General features: G+C 40.0%; 1 protein-coding gene across 1 annotated transcript in view; it reads right to left on the reverse strand.

The window, feature by feature from the left end:
* SPEF2 (sperm flagellar 2) overlaps positions 1 to 14,507 on the reverse strand; it is a 69,689-nt gene extending 55,182 nt beyond the window's left edge. Inside the window, exons 1-7 of the mRNA XM_054185793.1 lie at positions 14,388 to 14,507; positions 13,474 to 13,576; positions 6,056 to 6,308; positions 4,232 to 4,402; positions 2,483 to 2,623; positions 1,377 to 1,447; positions 268 to 484 (exon numbers count right to left, since the gene is read on the reverse strand). Coding sequence (XP_054041768.1) covers positions 268 to 484; positions 1,377 to 1,447; positions 2,483 to 2,623; positions 4,232 to 4,402; positions 6,056 to 6,308; positions 13,474 to 13,576; positions 14,388 to 14,445 — 1,014 coding nt within the window. The 5' untranslated portion in view covers positions 14,446 to 14,507. The remainder of the gene's footprint in view (positions 1 to 267; positions 485 to 1,376; positions 1,448 to 2,482; positions 2,624 to 4,231; positions 4,403 to 6,055; positions 6,309 to 13,473; positions 13,577 to 14,387) is intronic.
* Between the last annotated feature and the right edge of the window lie 7,252 nt (positions 14,508 to 21,759).

A 21,759-nucleotide genomic window follows, 5' to 3' on the forward strand; every position in this document is an offset into this window, starting at 1 on the left:
CTCTGCTGCCTTCATTTGATCCTTTATGATTTATAAGGATAAAGTATGACATAAAGGTAGCAAGAAAGAATGGACAACCTTCCATATTTTTCAAGGAAAGACAACAGTTGGCATAAAAGTTATTTCCAGAGATAAGTGTATATACCTCCCTTTATCCCCTCCAAGTTTTATTCAACCCTCCAAAAATCCTCTTCTTTTATATTTGTAAGCAAATTTTTATGTTACTAATTGTGCATGGGTTATGTACTTCAGCATACATTTTCTCACCTCTTCAGCTTCATGTGCTATTAACTGTTCCATTAGCATTTTTCGTCGTCTTTTTTCACGTTGTTCTCTAGCAAACATATCTTCCTCTAAACGTTTTTGAATTTTCCTTATATACTCATCATCTGAATAAATATTTAACAGCTCAGTAGCAGTCTGTGCTGTAGTTTCTAGAGTTGTTTCTTGCAACGTCTGTGTTTGCAATGATTCTTGTATATCGCTGATTGAAAAGATTAAAAAGAAAAAAATCACTGACTTTATAGGAATTATGGTTCTTGGAGATGTTTTCATACAGATATCTGTATAGTTATATGCAAGTCTGTCAAACGCACAGCAGCACTTTCTGAGGGCACTGTTGCTACTTCTTGATGCTCTTGTGCCCCACAATGACCGCTAAGTCCAGGCGAGGGCTCCAGCACTGACTTGAGCCAACAGTCAATTAGCTTTTTTGCTAATACGAAGTCAAATTCTGCAGAAACAGGAAATTAGGAAGGCTCACAGAATATCAAAGAAAGATGGGTTACTCTTCAATATATCCATACCGTTTGAGTGCAGTTTTTCAGAGTCATTAATCACAGGTTGTTTACACACAAGTATCCCCAACAGTATGCATGAGTGCCACCTCTTCTGAGTATGGTATACATATCACTAAAGGTGACAGAATGACTATTACTTAAAATTATTCACAAAAAATCAACATACAGATAAGTCTAAGGAGAAAGATTATTTCTCTCCATTTTGTTTGAAATGTGTTACTGTGTATGTACATCCACAACCACTCTCATGTCTCTGCAAGTCTGACTGGCCTTAAAGACACAATGACTGAAATGAACAGAGAAGAAACGCACTTTGTGTCCTCCGTTGCTGCATATATGGCAAAAAGGAGAGAAGGAAGCTTGAGACATCCCTACTGACTAAAAGTAAGGTAAAAACACTGTAAGGGTGCTGGAGCTGGAATATTTGCAGTGCTATAGTGGGACAATCACTCAAAGGACAACCACAGTTTAAACTAAACAAACCATTACACTTTCCTTAAGTATCTGTCTACATAGATAGTAGGCACCTGAGGTAGGATCCTGTCTAATCTTAACAATCCAATATCCAAATATTACCTGTCAGTGACTATTGCAGAGGTATTTCCTGCCATAGACTTCTCAAACTTTTTAATCTCCTTGTACGTATCCTGAAGAAATAATACAAAATTTAATGTTCCTTTTCTCTTCACAAAGCATTAGAAGGAAGGTTCGACAGACCAAGTATTAGGGGATTATTTTTAAGTCATGTTAGTACAACAGAAATGTTTACACTGAAAATATTTTAAGCACCAGGTAGATCAAGAAAACATGGCAAGACCATTTTCGTCTTCTACTTTTCATTTCCTTCCCCCTTTCCCTTTTCCTAGCTATACCTATGTCCAACAGCCAGAAAATACGAAGATTTTGCAGATATTAATTCTGCAGGATAATTCTAATTTTACATAGGACTATAGCAGTTTATATAATTCCCACCATTCAGGGATCTGAAACAAGATATTCTGAGCTATGATCTGCTTTAGATTTAGTAGCTTGAATTTATCCCTGGTAGTTACTCAAGCAACTATGTCCCTACGCTCTACATTTAAATGCATCTGTCACAGTTGTGCAGTTGTAAAAATGGATAATATTTGTACTCCTGATGACAATACAATCCATGAATGGTAAGGTTACAGTCCAAGTACTCTTCAGCACTAGATAATACAGAATTTTATTTTTTTCCTGCATTGACATCATCTCTTGAGTTGATCTAAGACTATTGTCAATTTCAGTTGTTACTAACATTTTTGATAGAGTTCTATAGTGTGTAACAGAAGATTTCATATATTATGGTGCAAAACTTCATCATGCACAAATGAGAAGGGAACATTAATGCTTTTATTTCACATATTCTAGTCAGTAGAATAGAAGCTAACAGCAATTAAATTAGTACCTACCTATGGTATTTTTTCGACAAGAACTTTCTCTTACATCAAACCAAATTTTTACTAAGTAACAAATGTAAAATCATAATCATATTAATATTTAGCTTAATTTTCACTGGTTGAATCGAGTATATCATTTTAACTGTTACCTCATCAGCTTTTGGATGGTGCAAGTACAGTATTTGTAAGTGTAAGCCCCTAGAAACCATATGTTTTGCAAGTTCATGTAATTAACATTAAACTAATACAGATGATAGTTACCTCTGCTTCTCTTTTCTTCTGTAAGAATTTTTTGGCTTCAATAGCTTTTATGGTGTGGCTTGGTGGTGGCTTTGGAATCTGTATAATGGCTGCTTGAATCCTGGCCATTATTTCATTTTGTCTTCTTCTTCCTATATGTTGCTGAATATTCAAGATCTTGTGTTCAGATACTTGAGTTGAAACAAAATACACCATATGGCCCTAAACTACCTATACATTTATGAAGTAAAAGTAATTAAGCCATAAAGAAAAAAATCTTCCAGGAAGAAACTATAAGAGTTTATCAGGCTCCAGGTTTGAGCAAAAGAGTTTTCTTTCTTTCTTTTTTTTTTTTTTTTTTTTTTTAAGTGGATCACTAAAATGCCATGAAAGCAAAAAATTCTTTATCTTTTGTCCACAGTTAAACCTGTGAATACTCTCAGCCACTGTACTCATAAATCACCATTTTTATATCAAGAGTTAGATGCTCTAAAATGCATTTTAAATTAAAGTATCATTCTACATTCTGAATAATTTGACAGCAATATGCTAGTATATGTTCACAATATCCAAAGATGAACATACATATTTTAAGTACCTTTATCGGAAATTAGTATATTTATATATGCTATGCCTGCATTAACAAATACTGTGGTGCAATAGCAGCACATCCGTAAAGAAAATCAGTTTATGGTCAGAACCTAATAGGCATTTAAGGGCTTGTAGTAAATTTTAGCTCTAGTATGGTATCTGTTTCAGGTTAGAATTCAGCACAGAAACTGAAAATAGCAGTTTCCTGGTACAGAGACAGAGATAACCATTAGGTAATATTATTGCTGAACAATGAGTCTCAGATGATCAAGAAGTAAAAAACATTTAAATTACAATAGTTAAAAATGCACTACATATACATGCAGCTAAAGGTGGAACTGAGTGGGAAAAAAAGGTTTCTTGCAGACACAAAGATAGTTAAAACTTAAATACATAACATACCAAATAAGATATTAATAAATTTTCTTCTAAAGTTTTATTTTGAATATTTTGGATATTGCTTGCATTTTCTTTTCTAACTACATGAAGGGACTTCTTTTTTTTTCATTCTTGTTCATGCAGTGGCAAAAGAACAGCTAAATAACCACAGCAAGACTCTCTCCCTTTAATTAGCTACATAAAATACATCTCAAATTAGTTAACTTCACTTTCATTGTGGTTCAAAAACCCTTGGACAGCTGGCCAGTTCCTCTATACAACCTACAGGCTGTACTTTGGATGAGTATTGCCATACCTTAAGAAATTAGTTCCTCGTTTTTACTTTATCAGAACAGCTACACAGAACTGCACAATGTTCTGAGGCCATACCCACTATTGGTCCCCTTCCCTGTGTCTTTTGAACAATGCTTCATCTTCTCTTCACAAACGAAGAAAACCCTTTACAAGGATTTCTTAAACACATACAGTTGTGAAATTTACACTTCGTCTTCAAATCTATAAATATTTTCTATGTATGACAAGACACAAATATTCTCAACTTAACATTAAGTGATTTTAAAATATTAATGGTTTTAAGGGTCTTATAACAGTATATTGGCTTTGTATCTATATCTTTCTATTGGCTTTAGATTGCCATTCATACTCCTTTTCTTGGTTTTTGTATAAGCGTGACAGCGTAGCACAGAATTAACAAACATTCCCACTGGCTTTAACTAACTTACTATATAAGTGACCTTGAGAAAATACTTCTTCATAAATCTATAAAAAGTAAGTAGTGACCTTTTCAGTGTCTTGGGCTCTTTGCTCCTGTTGGAGCTTCTGAACTTTCTTTTCTTCTGCAATATGTATACGAGCTATTTTATCTTCTGTTGCCTTAGATTTTATTTCAAAATGCTCTGAAATCTGCTGTAGTTGCAAATCAGCCTGACGTGGTGTTAAAGTTTTCAAATGCTAAAATTAAACATCAAGCAATAAAGAGTCAGAAACAGTAAGACATATATTTAAATATGATAATTTTGCAATAGTAATTTCAAACTGTGTTTTCCCGTATTAATGTATACAGAACAACATCTAAACATGACCGAATATTCTTCAGAAAAACAGGACTAGCTGCATTGAAAAGTACATGCAGATTTGAACTTGAACAGTGCCAGATTTTGTTTAGTTTGGAGAAAAGGAGACTGAGGGGTGACCTCATTGCTCTCTACACCTTCCTGAAGAGGGGACACGGAGAGGGAGGTGCTGAGCTCTTCTCCCTGGCATCCAGTGGCAGGACATGTTGGAATGATTCAAATCTGTACCAGGGGAGCTTTAGACTGGACATTAGGAAGCATTTCTTTACCAAGAGGGTAGTTACACACTGGAACTGGCTTCTTACACAGGTGGTTGTTGCCCTAAAGCCTGTCAGTGTTTCAGAGGCATTTGGACATGGTTTAACTTTTGGTCAGCTCTAAAGGGGTCAGGCAGTTGGACTACATGATGGTTGTAGGTCCCTTCCAACTGGAACTATTTGGTTCTAGTCTATTCAAATGAAATACAGAACATACAACTTAAACATAAGGAAAAAAATAATAGCGAAAGGGTGATAAAAAATTTGCCCAGACAGGCTGTGATGTCTTCACCTTTGGAGATATTCAAAACCCAACTGAACAAGGCCCTGAGCAACCTGTTCTAGTTCACTTTGCTTAGAGCAGGGGGGGTGGATTAAGTGACCTCCAGAGGCCCCTTCTAACATCATCCATTCTACAATTCAAATGCCATTCTGAACGTATCTATTGACAGGAGATACTCTCAGTTGCCTTATCTTCTTTAAGCTATCCCTTTATAGGTGAAGGGATGTTTTGACTGTTTGGTACTATCCTTGCATGCTTAGGTAAACTTTCTGCTTGCAGACTATTTTTGAGGAAATGTGCCAGAAAAAAATGTGAGATTTCACCCAGCTGAATTCAATTCATAATGTATAGATTCTTAAAGATTGCTCATCCTGGTAACAAATTATGGTCTGCACATGCTTAGCATTACTGTTGAAGTCAAGAAGAACATCCTTAACAGAATCTACTATTTCAATACTGACTTCCTCTTAGACACTTTCTTTCCTTTTTGTTTTTTCCTCTTCGTATTATTCAGCATATGGTTATTGCAGGCTGGAGTGTAGTATAGACATATGGAGAGACGACAGAAGGAACCAAACCCCTGTGGCATAAAACTCAACAGTTATAAATAGGTTTCCTGGGGGGAAAATTAGTCTAAGTTGCTACCTATACCACACTGCATTCTGCAATCTGTACTGATCAAATGAGTAAAACAGCAGCTGTTGAACAACTAGTAGCCTTTTTTCTATATGTATTTTAAGTCTGGAGAAAGCTTAAAAACAGAGCAGGTAACACAGAACGACCCAAAACATAGGAACACAAAACACAGATAATCAATGAGTCACACATAAACTGTGCAATCCCACTGTCTATGTATAAGACATAGCAAAGGACTCCTTTTTGGGTTTTGAATAGGAGATTTAAAAAGTGGGGAGGGAAAGCATGCAACATGCTTGAGAGGTATGCTACCTTTTTTCCTATGTATTTATACAAAATAGGCATAGTTGATTACCTCTCGATACAAAACACTTTCAATAGACTTAAGCTTTGCAGTTGTTGCAGGTCTCATTCCTTCCATGGCTACTCCAGTGAGCTTTGTCTTTCTCTTTTTTTCTAAAGCAATATACAATTCATATAAAAGCTTTGTTGCAGCCCCATGCTGTCCTGTCATGATGTCTTGGGCCACATTCTCATTAAACTGTACACCAAGGAGGTGAAGTGTTGGCTCCAGGCGAAAAAAATTGTTAAGTTTTGCATTTGTAACCCTATATGATTAAAAACAACAACAAAAAAATTAGAAAAGTAAACTTATTTTCAATTCCAACTTGCTGCAATAAGTATGGTCATAACATTTATCTCATACTAAGACAGGAGGGTAGAAAAAAACACAGAGGACTTCCATAAAGTAATGTGATACACACTTTGGCTTAGGTTTTATACAGCAGTACATGTAACTGCGTTGGTCTACTAGGCAAAACTTTTGGAAAAAATAGAGAACACATTGGGTTGTATAAATCTTGATACATGTACATACAAAGTGCATCTGACAGCAAAAGTTTAACCTAATTGCAGCTAACTGTATACCATCCACAGACAGTACAAAGAGTTAGAATGAAGTTTGTATATTAACTGTGTCAATCCACTTGAGGTCTAACCAGCCAAAATATAGGAAATTATTAAAAAAGTCTACATAATCTATTAACCCTCACAACACTTTGTCATATTTCCTCTCCAATAAGAGTAAATGAACACATGGGTTGGAGTAGTATTGAAAACAAAGGCTATGGTCTCAATGAGCAATTTACATTCAAAACTGAAATAGAGGATTGCAGATTAATATTTCTCTTGATATGTAGATTCTCCTGTGGAAGCACTCAAGATCAATAGATACACAGACCAAAACCCAATAACAATAAATTATTAGTGCATCACAATTAACACATGAAATTTCATCCAACAAATACATAACTTCAACCTGAGTCACAAAATCATGCTTTCCATACTGCTTTGTCACTTGAGTTCACAATAGTTCCTTCACATGAACCAACAAGCTTTTGAGGTCAGCCGAACTACAGCATAATTCTACAAAAAATGTCCAACTTTAACTTAAGACCTTCTGGTAACACAGTATTCACCTTATTGAATGAGTCCAGGAGCTCATTATTTTCATTATAATAGTCCACACCTTCTTTCTTACATAATTATATACAACTGCAGCTTGCAACTACTGATCATTTTTCTGCCATTAAGTCAAGGTTAAGGTGAGTCCTATTGTCAGAAATCATCTCATGTGCATTGAGAAGCTGTGGTGTTATCACCTCTTAACTTTTTGTTCTGGATTCAGATATGATGGAATTTCTTAACCTTGCATCATAATACAAAGATGATGTAAATCTGATTTCAAGATCATTGCAAGAGTTCAGGGAAAACTACAATATGTTATTTTTCAAATATGGAGAGACAAACTGGAAAAAATTTTCCAGTAATAATCCTTTTAAAAAAGTAGTATCACTTTCTCAATTATTACTCCCTTGCTTATATTTCCAAAAACTGTGCAACGTAAGCAACTAATATAGTTAAGTAGACCTTGACTACTTAGTCGCAATGACCCCACAATCTTTTCTGTCAGTGCCTTCTAAATTACCATTACCTATCTTAAAAAAAGAATATACATTTGTCCCACCACCACCCCAACACGTATGATCTTGCCGTGGCCTGTGCTAAAACATATTAAAGTGATGTCAACTTACCAAATCATCCATGAATAATATGCTTTTCCTTAATAGCACTCTCCAAATTTTAAAGTATTAGTTTATAGATACAGCTACGGGTTCTTGCAGGATTCCAGGACCATACAATGACTTTTAGAGAGTAATAATTGATTTAATGTGTAGAAAAAATATCTTAGAATTGAGAAAACATTGCCTCAATTCTTGATAGTTTTCAAAATATCAATATTGGTAATTATTAAAAGGAAAGTAATGAAGAAAAGTGAAAACATCAAATTATCTTTACATAGTTCTGGAGTACCGTGGTAAAAAACACCACATACACTTATCTCCATCTTATATGCCAGATACGGCCAGAACAATACTTGTCAGGGCCTTTCTCTGGACCTGCTCCGATACATCCATGTCCTTCTTGCACTGGGGAGTCCCAAACAGGACACAGCACTCCAGATATGGTCTCAGCAGTGCCAAATCTTCTTATTGTGATCCAGGATGCTGCTGGCCTTCTTTGCTGCAAGGGCAAAGAGCAAGGGCTTGCTCATGGTCAGCTTGTTCTCCTCCAGGGCCTCCAAGCCCTTCTCTCCGCAGCTGCTTTAAAGACAGTTGACCCCCACCTGGTACTGAAGGCATGGGGTTTTCCACACCAGATGCAGGACTTTGCATTTCCCTTTGCTGAACTTCATGAGATCCCTGTCAGCCCTTTTCTCCAGCCCATCAAGGTCCCTCTGAAGGGCAGCACAACCATCTGGTGTATCATACACTCCTTCCAGTTTTGTGTCGTCTGCAAACTTGATGAGGATGCACTCTGTCTCAATCACGCAGGTTGTTAATGAAGATGTTAAGCGGTATTGGTCTCACAATCAGCGCTTGGGCTACACCACTGATCACTGATCGTCAGCTGGCCTTCACACTGCTGATCACAACCCCTTGAGCCTGGCAGTTCAGCCAGTTTTCAGTCGACCTCAGTGTCCACTTACCCAGTCTGTACTTCATCAGTTTGTCTATGAGGACGTTAAGGAAGACAGTATCAGAAGTCAATGTAAATGACATACACTGATCCTCTCTCAATCACTGAGCTCGCCGCCTCATTGTAGAAGGTTGTCAGCATAGTCGGGCATGACTTCCCCTTCATAAATCCATGCTGACAACTCCCGGTCGTCTTCTTGTCCGTAATATTCTTGGAAATGGTTTCCATGCTTATTTGTTCCATCAGTTCCTAGGGACTGTGGTGAGGCTGACTGGCTTGTACATTCCCAATTCCCCCCTCTTGCTTTCCTTGAGAAGAGGAGTGGCGGTTGCATTCTTCTAATCCTAGGAATCTCCCCACTCACCAGGACCTTGCCAAGACTATTAAGAATGGCTTAGTAACCACATTGGCCAGTTCCTGAGCATGTGTGGGTATATGCCATGAAGTCCCACGGATTTGTGTATTTCCAATGTATTTAAATGCCCCTTTAGCTGATCCTCCTCCACCAAGCCTCTGCAAGCCTCTGAAAGCCTCTTGCAAGCCTCTTGCAAGCCTTTCTTGCAGACTTTCCTGCTAGTCTCAGGGGCTTGGGATTTCTGACTGCAAGTTTTAGCAGTAGAGTAGACAAAGGCAGAGAAGGCATTAAGTACCTCAGCCTTTTGCATGGCTGACTGAGGAGTATTCAAGATCTGAGAGGGAGACTGATCAATGGATTATGCCATCTATGATGCATGGAAGCCAACTCAGCATGGCCACTACAGAGGCAGGTCCCGCATCTGCTTTGTGCAAGGAGGCAGGCAGCGTCACAAGGCATGAGGAGGGGTGAAAGAAGGTTCAGCATGGAGTGGTAAGAGAAATCCATTACAGAATAGGTACAAGGCCTTGGGTGTGGTGGACGAAGCACACAATGAGATAGAGGAGGAACTGCTCAAGCATTCTTGCCAAGGTCAGAAAGACCAACCCTTCACAAAAAAACCTGCATTAAGACCAGCACCGAGAAGAAACAACGGTGAGTAATGGTCATTGGTGATTCCCTACTGAGTGGAATAGAAGCATCTGTTTGTAGGCTGAACCCTCTTTTCAGGGAAGTTTGCTGCCTCCCTGGGGCCCAAATTAGGCACATCATCACAAGACTGAAGAGCCTAGTACAACCTTCAGGCTACCACCCGTTCCCGCTCTTTCACGTCCATACAAATGATATTGCAACAAAAAGTCTAAGGTCAATCAAAAGAGATTTCAGAGCCCTGGGAAGAATGCTAAAAAAATTCGGGAGCACAAGTAGTGTTTTCCTCAATGTAAGCACTGATGTGTTTTTTCCACTGGGTCCTGTGCCCCAGTCAGCAGTAGCCTCATGTTTTCTCTAGCCTTCCTTTTGCTGTGGAGATACTTGTAAGAGCCCTTCTGGTTGCCCTCCATGTCTCTCACCAGTTTTGACTCCTAATGGGCATTGGCTTTCCTAGAGCCATGCCTTCATACTCAGTGTCTCTGTGTCCCTCCTGTGTTGACTGACCCTGCTTTCATATCTTGTATTCTTCCTTTTTATGTTTGAGTTTTGTCAGTAGCACCTTATTCTTCCATTTATGCCTCCTGCTGCCTTTGTTCAGTTTTATTCACATTGAGATGGATTATTCTTGGAGGAGATGATCCTTGGAAGAAAAAATAATTTAAAAAAAGAAAAAAAAAAATCAATCAGCTGTCTTGGAGACTTCTTATCTCCAGGTCCATTTTACATAGGATTATTGCAAGCAGATCCCTGAACAAGGCAAAGTCTGCTCTCTTGAAGTCTAGGGTTGTGATGTTGCTATTTAGGCTGTTCGCTCCTCTCAAGATCATGAACTCCACCATCTCATGGTCACTGCAGTCAATGCTGCGCTGAACCTCCCTTGTTTGTACATACTAGGTTTAGTGGAACATCTCCCCTTTTCAGGTCCTCAATCACTTTTCTCAGGAAGTTATCAATGCTCTCCAGTAACCTCTTGGATTGCTTGCACCTGGTGGTGTTTCTCTTCTGGTGGATACCAACTTCATTCAAGTTTCCCATTCAGACTGAAATTTGTGAAAATGAGAAATCTTCCAGTTGTCTCAAGAAAACCTTATATACTTCTTCCTGCTCAACTGATCTGTGGCAAACAGTCATCACAGCATCACCCAGTTTGGTCTTTCCTCTATTCCTAACTCATAAGGTCTTAACTGGTCATCATCCATCCCAAGGCAGAGATCCATGCATTTTCTCTACTCTCTCATATAAAGGGCAGCACCTCCTCTTCACCTGCCCATCCTGTCCATCCCAAAGTGCCTATATCCAGCCATGGCAGCACTCCAGTTGTGTGAGCTTTCCCACTGCCTCTCTGTGATTCCAATGATACTGCAGTCCTGCAACTGCACACAGGCTTCTAATTCCTCCTGTTTGATCCCCATACTGCATGCATTAGTATACAGGCACTTCAGGGAGGCAGGCAGTTGTGTTGATTCACTAGAAAAAGAGCAAATGTTTCTCCCATAATGCCGTCTTCTCAGCAGTTCCTTAATTGCGTACATACATTTGGGGTGGGCAGCCTTCTGCACTGTTTTGCTCTTCTTATTCACATCACCCTCCTCCTCTTGCTTGCCAGTCTAGGCCATCACTTCCTCACTTGTTTGACAGTAATCGTCTCCTTCTTCCCTCATTCCTAGTTTAAAGCTATGCTCACCAGGTTTGCCAGCCTACTGGCAAAGATGCTTTTGCCCAACTTGGTCAGGTGGATCCCATCTCTTCCTAGAAGTCCTCCAACTTCAAAGAGGATCCCACGACTGCAAAAAACAAATCCCTGCTGTTGACAGCAGCTGCACAAACACTTGTTGACCTGCAGAATCCATCTGCTCCTCATCAAGCTCTTCCACCTCACCAGCAGAATTGAGGAAAAAAATATCTGGGCTCCCATGCCTTTGACTTTTGCCTCCAGAGCCACTCTTGATATGCTCTAGGTCTCTCTGGCAGTATCCTTGGCGCTCACATAGGAAAGGAGCAGGGGTAACAGTGCAAGGGCTGGACAAGCCTCTGCAGTCCTGGACCTGTCCCCCAGCAAGCAGCAAGCCTCCCTGGCTAGCATGTGAGATCAGCTCCAATTCCTGCAGGAGAAAGTCTGCCACTACTATCACTCACCTTTTCCTCCTGGTGCTCCTGTGGAGTTCAGAATTCACCAGCTCAGATGCTTTCTTGCACAGAGACACTAGCCTCTCATCTGCTACCAAGGCAATGAACCTGTTCTGCAGCTGCAGATCAGCAGGTGAAGCAAGAACCTTCTTTCTCTTGCCAGAAGTCACAAGCTGCCAGTCACCTCCTTTTCACAACCCAAGAAGCACAGATTCTGCCTGCCTCTCCCTTGGCATAGCTGTGGGTTCAGGTTCCTGTATCTGCAATGTCTCAGAGAAGATTCAATTTCCTTTTCATCATCTGTGCAGTCTACTGACATCCTTCTGCAACAGCTTGACTTCATGACTCAGATCCGCCACAAGCATGACCTCCCCATGCCTAAGGCTAAGTAAACATTCTGTGCATACCTTCAGCCGGAGACATGGAGAATTGCCTCCTTTCTCTGGGGAGTAACCTGAGTTGAGGCCTCTGACATTCTGAGTAGTTGATCCAGTGGGTACTGGGGAACATGCCCTGTCATGCTTCACCACCTTTGCTAAGCATGCATACACTGTCTCAGCAGAGTTTCTAACCTCTTCTTTCACCTGCTGAAGTGCATGTTCACTAATTGCACCTCCCTAATCAGAAGCCAGCTAAAGACAAGAGCTCAAAGCACCCTTTTATCAGGAAGAGTTCACAGAACTTGTTAGAAGCTGCTAGAGATTCCTAGAAGTGAAGCCTCCTGAAGCTATCCTTTCCCAGGAGCAGCAGGCACTCTAACGTTCCTCAAAGAGTCAACCAGAGTTTTCCAATGATCCTGGAAATTCATGAGAGATATAGAAGTCCTAGACGTGGAGCCTAAAATCTGCTGTGCAAAACTGCTGTGTTTGTTGACTGCCTTTGTTAGTTGTGCTCAAGCTGCTCTCCTACAAGTCGGTGGGACTTGGATAGGAAAGGATATGAATAAATGAGAAGCTTAAAGAACATAAAAAAGAGGTTCAGAAGAACCAGAAAGAGGATGTACAGCCTGGCACACTTGATATGTATGTGTACCAAGGTCTAATAAAATGGAGCATAAGCCAAGGAACCCCATGAACTGCACCAACAAGGCTCACAGATCTGCACAGACCTTTCACCTTCCTGTTTCTGTTCTTCATTGTGGATATTACACCAGTTTACTTGTAAACTCACAAATTCTTATATGATCTTCTGCCAAGGATTCACACAGAACCTCACAATTTACATCCACCGTTTTCATTTTAGTGAAGATGTAATGGTCACCACCACACCACACCCCTGGATTCCTGGCTCTACACAGCTCATGGGGACAGTGTCAGTACCTCCAATCTTAGACATCATTGAAGGATTTGTTGAGATTTTGGTCTAACTTGCTACTATGGTAGTTACAATCAAAATGCATAATTTTCTTGAAGTAGTATGATCAAACTTTCTGTAAATATAAAGCTAATCTGTGTGTAAAATATAAGTAGCTTTTGATTTACCAATAAATGTATCAAATCTTGGTAAGTTTTAGACATCTTTCCTACTCTGCATTAGCAAATCCTAACTTAGAAATATTTTGTCTAATTTCTCTAAGAGACATGTTATCCATATGTACTAACCTGCTCTGTGAAAATTGATTAAAGTCATCTTGAAGACCATATTTGTGTAGAAGTTCTCCTAGCAGGTAGCCAGTAGAAAACTCTTCTGAAAATGATCCTGGAACTAAGTATGGTTTTTTGTTGTTTGGTTGGTTTGTTGGGTTTTTTTTTTAAAAAAAAAAAGATAATTAAAGGAATGCATACATTCATCTTAATACAACTCATTATTTTTATAACAAAATTAAGGTCAAACTTTGTTAAATAATTCAGAGGAATTTTAGGAGATTGATTTAGCTGTAACTAGTTTTCAAGTCATAAGTAAATCTGCTTTCAGTGTAGTTATTTTGCAACATAAACTTTAGGTAGTAATTTAATTCTCATTTTCAGTGTTAAAATAAAACACTGTCATAATCGTCATTAAGATGGTAGCAATATCTATAAATGGTAATTACTAAATTTTCCCTAAAAAATGCAAAAGAAAACAAAGCTAGATCTAATGTGTTTCTCATCCATGGACAGTTGTCCCCTCCCTGCAGAACAAATGCTTCTCCAAAGCCAGCACAACACCTGCCATTCAAAACAAAGCACTGCTTTGCAAACATATTAAAATATTTTTATCCCCTGGAGTCCCGATTAGCAGGTGAAGTTTGAGCTCCTCGTGTCTCCTGAGAGCACTTGCGCCTGGAGAACTAACTTCACCTGGAAAATCACTGTCTTGCGCATAAAGACGGAAAATGTACCTGAGGAGGTACCTGGACGGGAGGAAGCGGGAGGGCCCATGGGTAGATCAGCGGGAGTAGGGCCCCAGGGAACCCCCCAAATTCCTCGGCGGGAGGAAGGCCTGACCCCGTGGCAGCCCCCTGCGCTGGCGGGCAAGCCGGCAGCCCCCCGACCTCCCCGACCCCTCACAGCGCAGCGGGCTTCCCCCCACTCACCCACGCTCCGGGAGAGCTTCACCTCCTCGTTCAGCCACTCGCACAAGATCTCCGACATGACGGGGGCCGGCGGCGGAGGCGGCGACGACGACCCTCACGCCCGCCTGGCGCCGCGTCCCGTTGCCAGGACGACCCAGGCCGGGCGCATGCGCGGCGGAGGAGGCGGCCAACCTCCCCCAGCCCCGGCGGGCCGCGCATGCGCGGCGGGGCGGAGCGGCGGGTGTGGTTACGGGGCGGGGCGACGCGGAGCAAGGTGAGCGCGCCGCGAGGAGGAGGAGGAGCGCGTGCCGGCGTGTCGCGCGCCAGGCTGTTGTCCGTCCCAACCGTTGTCGGGGCCGTGAGGGGCGGAGCGGGCCGGAGCGGAGCGGGCGTCTCTCGCTGGGCTGCCCGGGGGCTTCGCGGGCGGGGGGAGGGCGGCGGAGCACCGGGGTCCTGCCGGTCCCAGGTGGTCGGTGGCCGCTTGTCGTTCAGTGTCCGGCGATCCTCTACCGTTTTCCGTGAGGTCTGTGAGCGCCGCGGCGGCCGCCTTGTCAGCCGCGCTGCCTGCCTGCCCGCCCGCCCGCCCCAGCCGCCCCCCTCCCTGCTGCGTGGCCGCCTGTCTAGCTGCTTGTTCAAATAAGTGTTTAAATCGCCACTTCCCCATTCCACCTCAGCCTTCGGCTGCTCCTTGCTGAATTTGCACTTGTGCCCGCGCAGAGGATGCGGAGCAGGGGACTCTGCGCCTGCAAAAACAATCTGGCAAGAAAAAAAAAAAAAAAAAATTCAATCTGTGTGGTTTTTCCCAAGCCAGTTCACATAATGGCACAAGTTACTCTGTTGGCGCCGTATGAAAGGGGGAGGGAGAGCAAAAACCGCTGGAACTAGCTCTGCCAGTTTAAATATGTGCTGGAAGTTTACAAGGATGTCACTGTTTTTTTCAACCGTAGTGTTGGAAGTCCCGGGAGCGTCTTTGTGGCAGTACAGCTGGCCTGTGGCTCGGTAGTGAGCCAGATTGGGGATCCGAGCTTGGTTTGAAATAAGCCTCACTGACAGGGTTTTTTGCTCTGCTGCTGTTTGTATTAGGTCATGTTTGTTTTAGAATCACACTGAAATATCATGCGTAGTTTTGGTGCCCCTATTTTGAAGAGCATGTTACAGAAATGTGGAGCATGGAGAAGAAAACTACAGCTGGAAAATACAGTACAAGCCGTGGGAATTTAAACTGGCTGTTTCTCTGGAAAGATCTATAGTTGATTTAATTAAGTTTTCAAGTATCTTTCAGTGCAGTGCAGAATCCTGAAGGATTATTTAATCTAGAAAAGAAAGGAACAAGAGACTCTAGTTAATGACAGGCAGACAACAAACTAAATATAATTTTCAAAAGTGACGATGATTAACAGTTGACATAAAGAACTTGGAATATTATGGATTCTGTTCCTCTAGAAGTGTTGTGATATAAATCTCTCTGCTTTTAGAGAGGGTGTGCTTTAAATTGAAATAAATTACTCAGTTTTATAAGAGTAAATGTGTAACTGGCCAGTCATTTATATCTTCAGAAGGTCATTGTAGTATTAGCGGCACGTGAATGAATCAAGCAACAGGAGACTTCAAGAGAGGGGAAGTACTTTCAGGGCAGATGTTTAAATTAATATTTATATCCTTTTAAAAAAGTTAAAATTTTGTGTGTATGTTAATTTGTTAAAACATCCAGAGTTTAGGGGAAGAAAAAAAAATTGATTTTTTTTTTTTTTTACGATAATGTTTGCAGTGGGAGTATCTACCATCAGCATGTGTTTTTGATATGTCAGAATGCAAGGAACAAACGTGTTCTAGCTGCATCATGGAATTTTTTCCTCAGGTCCACAAGTCTATGTGTTTGTATTTATATTTATATATAGTTAAATGTTGCTGTAAGTAGTCATTAACAGAAATTTATGTTGATTTTAAGAATGCAAACCAGACTAATTTATATTAAGTTTAGAACTTATTTCCATATTGCCTCTGACTTTGAAAAGCTGGTACTTCCTGTATCTTTAAGAACTTTTTTTTTAAGGAATATATTCCTTCAAGTTCATTGTCATATGCAATGGATATCTAAACACCTAATTTTTTTAAAAAATAACATTGGTTGTTCTGTCTGTTGAGAAGGATGTAATAAATTCTTAGTCAAATAAGCTGGAATTGTGCGAAAGATGCAGAATTTTATATTTAAGTTCAGTAGTGGTTTGCTATTTCATCTGTCTCAGCTCTTAAGAAATTAATGTAGCTTTTTTGCAGAATTGTCAGTAGTGATGGAATAATGTAGTAATCAATTTGTACTTCATTCTTTCCCTGAATTTATGAACTTGGAAAGATGTCTATGTTCTGCACTGTGAAAGCTGAGTCCAGACAGTGTTTAAAGGAAAATAGTTGCAGACAACACGTAAGGTAACTATTTACCTAATTCTACCCTTGGTAAAAACACATAATATTTTTAAATAATATGGTTATTTATTCTGTGTTCTGTTAATTTCTTACTTCTCTGCTAGGAATGCCACTGGGACTGTCCAGGAAATTCCAAACCGATTTTCCAGGGGACACTGTATTTTGCATAATGTAGCTTTTAAACACTAATAGTGGGCTATGGAATGTATCTGAAGTTTTCACCTAAAACTGTGTATTTTAAACTTCATACATCTTGCTGTGGGCTTACTTTGAAAGAGGAGAGAACTATGTATAGGTTGTCAAAGGGATAGAATACATCAAACAGCAATGTGTTGAGCACAGAAATTGAAGTGCCAGGGATTATCTGTTGCGTTTCATTCCTTTTGCCCTCTTGAAAGAAACTGCATGTATGAAGAACAAAAAAAGATCTTATGACATAATCGAGCCTCAGGCCTTTGTGGATTACCTCGATGTAATAGTGGTATGCATGAAGAATAAAAGGGCAAAAATTCAGTTTTTAAAGTTATTATCAATAAACTTAAGCTTTTATCACAAAAGGACAATGAAAATACTTTTAAAGGTTCAAGATTCTAAACTGAAGGGGGAGTTGATAAGGAGAAGTTATTTCTTCTTAATACAACCAAGATTAAGAAAAGCCAAATGGAGAAGTGCTTGAATTCTTAAGTTAAATTGCATTTATACTGAAGCCGTGCAGACAATAGCAGCACTAAACTGATACAGAGTGATTAACGAATGTGTGGGTTCAGGAGTTCCCTTTTTTTGAACTAGAATTTCTTTCTGCCTCACTAAAATTTTTTATAAACATACGTAAGTGTGATTTTTTGTAATTTTATGTTCTTTATTGTTTGCTTGCCTTGTCTTTTTCTTGGGAAGTTACAAAGAGGTTAAATAGCATTCACTTCTGATAGGGCTTTTTTTTCCACTTTTCCTTCTCTAGTTTGATTATTCATTTTACTTAACATTATTTATTCCCTCTGGGATGATCAAATGATTGTGTCCTTTTTGAAATTTAGTTTCAACTATACTCATCTTGCACAGGTACTCGCCACCTGTCACCTCTGGATTCTTGTGTCTGTACTGAGGACAGAAGAGGCTCAAGCCCTAAACAGAAAAAAAACACTGTCTTGAGGTTTGCACTCACCACATGTTTACACAGCTGTTTGCTAGCTACATCTCTCAGTTCTGTTGCCCATACTGACATTTAGAACAGCAGGAACTATGGAACCCTGCTCTGACTCCTACCTGGGTTTTCTTTGATGCCACAAGACAGCAGCTATATTAATTCAGAGCAGGTGTTTGTTTTGTCCTGTCTTCTGTCTCAGACTATGATCAATAACAAATTCTGGGCAAGAAATTAGGGGAAAGCACATACTAAGAGCTGTTAGCATATACTAAGACTCCCTACAGAACGTTCCTCCTTCCCAGTGGTGAAAGGCTTTCTGCATCCACATAAGCTGGTATAAGTAACTTTTCCTTCCATGTATACATGCAGACAGTTTTGAATCAGTCTAAGTGTTGTCTGTGGTAAGCAGTTCCATAGCTTAAGCAGGCTCTAATAAAAGGTAATATAATTTCTTCATCTTATGTGAGGAAGTACATTGTTCAGTGTACTTTGAAGCAGCATTCTCTGCTCATTGCTTTCAGCACTGTAGTAGTTCTGTTATTTTATTTCTGTTATTAGGCATCTGACTTGCAGATGGTATTTCAAGTGCTATCTTGCTTTCAATAGCTGTGTAATAGATGTATGTTATATGTGCATTTACTGCCCATCTTTATTCTCTCACCTTCCCTGTTTAGGGCTTGGGGGGTTTTGTCTCTGGAGAGGAACTGTTGTTCCTGTGGCATATTCTGCTCTTTTTGTTATCTGCATGAAGAATGCTAAGGTGGGAGTGTGCTGTACAAATACCATAAATAAAGTCCCCTGCTTTAAGTAGTTGTAGAACAAACACTTGGCAGTGCTAATGCGGCTACATACAATATATATCAAAGAACTGCAGTCACTGCTTAAGGATCTTCCTTATATTTTAAACAAGTGTTTCACCTGTGTTCAAATATTGATGATAATGTATGATGCAGTCTGGAAAATTCCAGGTATGCTGTGTGCAGGAAAATACTGTAACTGGGTGTGGTGTTTTCTGCACTAGAAAGTGGGTTATTAGTATGTAGGTTCAACTTGAATAAATCTCCTAAATAACTGGACAAGATTAAGGCAACTGCAGCGAAGTTCGGACCCTATGAAGAAAAAACAGGGTGAAATGCTTCCAGTATGAGGAACAACTGTAGCGTTATGGCTAACTGATGTTTTGTTTATTTTCCATACTAGTAACCAAGTAAGGAAGAAGATAATGTAACCTATTGCAGAGAACTGTAAGTTGCTTGTTGTACTGAGACAGTTTCATTCTGTTTAGTTCAATTATGGCACTTCCACGTTTAAGCCAAGGTTCTCATTAAGCTTCTAATGAGAATTCAGTGTCTCCAGTGTGATGTGTTTGTGAGGAATCACTGTCCACTACCTGCTACAGTGGATAGTGGCGTATAAGCACAGAATCATAGAATAGTTTGGGTTGGAAGGGGCCTTTAAAGGTCATCTATCCCACCCTCAGCTACAATAAGCAGGGACATGCTCAACTAGATCAGGTTGCCCAGAGCCCCAGATAATACTGAATAACATTTGAAATATTGATGCTGTTTGGTTTCATTTGTAAGAATACTTAGAGAATTACAAAAGCAGTTTTTTAGATTATTTTTTTTAAGAGTGTATAGATTTACTGCTTTTTGTTGAAAGTTTTTGGAAGGGATTCTGTGGCTTTAAGGTAGACAGTGTTTCTCAACCATTTCAAAAGCACTGGAACACTTTATACAGAAGACATCAGAACAGTAAAAGCTGAGCATAAGTGGTGGAAATAAAGGGCCAAACTGCCTGACAAAATGAAAATTCACATAAGGAAAAGGAAGTAGCATGTTCATTAGAACCTGTTTGAATAATGAGTACATACGTGTCTTAAGGACACAGTAAATAACAGGGAAGTTAGAGACTGGCATGTAGATAAAGCTTTAAGCAAGTGTGTGAAACAAAATAATGGGAAATTAAGCACATTTTGTTTTGAAGAGGTCACTGGTGCCACTGAATTGATTACCCATTTTTGAGCATCTCAATAGTTTATTTTCCTTTTTATTAGCGATTTCAATTTCTTTCTTTTAATACCTGTATGGTATTACCAAAAGGTGGAGATTCCGGGATGCAGACTGTGATCCCTTAGCAGGATGCTAGGAGTAGTTGGGAAACACAGTAGGCAAGGGGTAAAAACACTGAAAATTAGAGGCTGGAATTGGATAAAGATTCATAAAGGAATGTGACTGGTACAGATAGCTAGCCAAGAAGAGGGTTCCATTAGGGATGGAACAAAGGGGATTGAGGCTTCACAAATTGCCTTAGTTCTGTGGCTTGGAATCATAGAATCACGAATCATCATGGTTGGAAAGGACCTTTGAGATCATCGAGTCCAACCATACACACACACACACACACACACACACACGCACGCACGCAAAACAAAACCACACACACACACACGAAAAACAAAACAAAACAAACACCAACCTACAGTCTCTGCCACTAGAGCATGTCCAGAAGTGTCAAATCTAGACATTTCTTAAATACCTGTAGGGATGGTGACTCAACCCCCTCCCTGGGCAGGCTGTTCCAGTGCCTGACCACGCTTTCAGTAAAGTAATTCCTCCTAATATCTAATCTAGACCTCCCCTGCTGCAACTTCAGACCATTTTCTCTGGTCCTGTCATTATTCACCTGGGAGAGGAGGCCAACACCCACCTCTCTACACCCTCCTTTCAGGTAGTTGTAGAGGGCAATGAGGTCTCCCCTCAGCCTCCTCTTCTCCAAGCTAAACATGCCCAGCTCCCTCAGCCTCTCCTCATATGCCCTGGTCTCCAGACCCCTCACCAGCCTGGTAGCTCTCCTCTGGACACGCTCCAGCTTGAACAGAGCCTTGAAATTCTGACTCACTATTTCTCCACCAAAGAAAATTGTATGTAAAACATACTGGCAAAGGATGTTTTCAGTCAATCCCGATAATTACCTACATCCACACACACGTCTGTGTCATAATACAGTTAGAACTTAAATTATGTGAACATTTTCCTTGTAGTCATTCTTTCATGCACAGAATAGTTATGCACTTGGTGTGGATGAAAGAAAGTTCTCTCCAGTTGGTTCATTTTTGCCATGTACCTTTGAATTCAGCCCCTGGCATAGTGTTTCTGTGAGATACAAATGATGTTGATGAAACCAGACCTTTCCAGAGAGTTACAGAATGTGAGATAATTACTTTATAGATGCATTACTTTTATACAATGGCCTGATATATTTTTGAATAGTATTTGGAGTACTCATAAGGCCTCATCAGTTAGTATTTTGTCTTTATTGTTCAATAAATGCTCATTAACTCTGCACCATGTTATGTTCTTTCACTGTAGCTTTTGTCTAGCATTATTAAAGAATGTATGCAATGTAACGAGAATCCTTTTGGCTATTACTGAAATGTAACTGCTTTTTCTTTTAGTAATAGAACAGCTATTGTGCACTAACAATTCTGTTCAATTATATTTTTAAGGTATAAAATGAAGAATAGTGTGTCTGTTCTGGACTGGAGAGGGAATGCGAGTAAGCACAATATAACTAAGTGATCTGGAATTTGGCTAGCAACCTTGCAACTAATGCCAGCACTTAAAAGCCTTGGATACTTGTTGCTTCTCATTATGTTGAATCAGAACATTGGTCAAGCATACTGTACATTGGAAATGTTCTTGGTAGAACATTAGGCTTTCACAATTGTTCTTTAATCCACAGCAGTTGTTAGCTAATTAGGGTAAAACTGATGAGGTAAATAGTTTAAAAAAAATTAAAGTGATGTTGATGTAGCTAGACAAA

This window comes from Rissa tridactyla, chromosome Z (genome assembly GCF_028500815.1).
Source record: "Rissa tridactyla isolate bRisTri1 chromosome Z, bRisTri1.patW.cur.20221130, whole genome shotgun sequence".
NCBI lineage: Eukaryota > Metazoa > Chordata > Aves > Charadriiformes > Laridae > Rissa > Rissa tridactyla.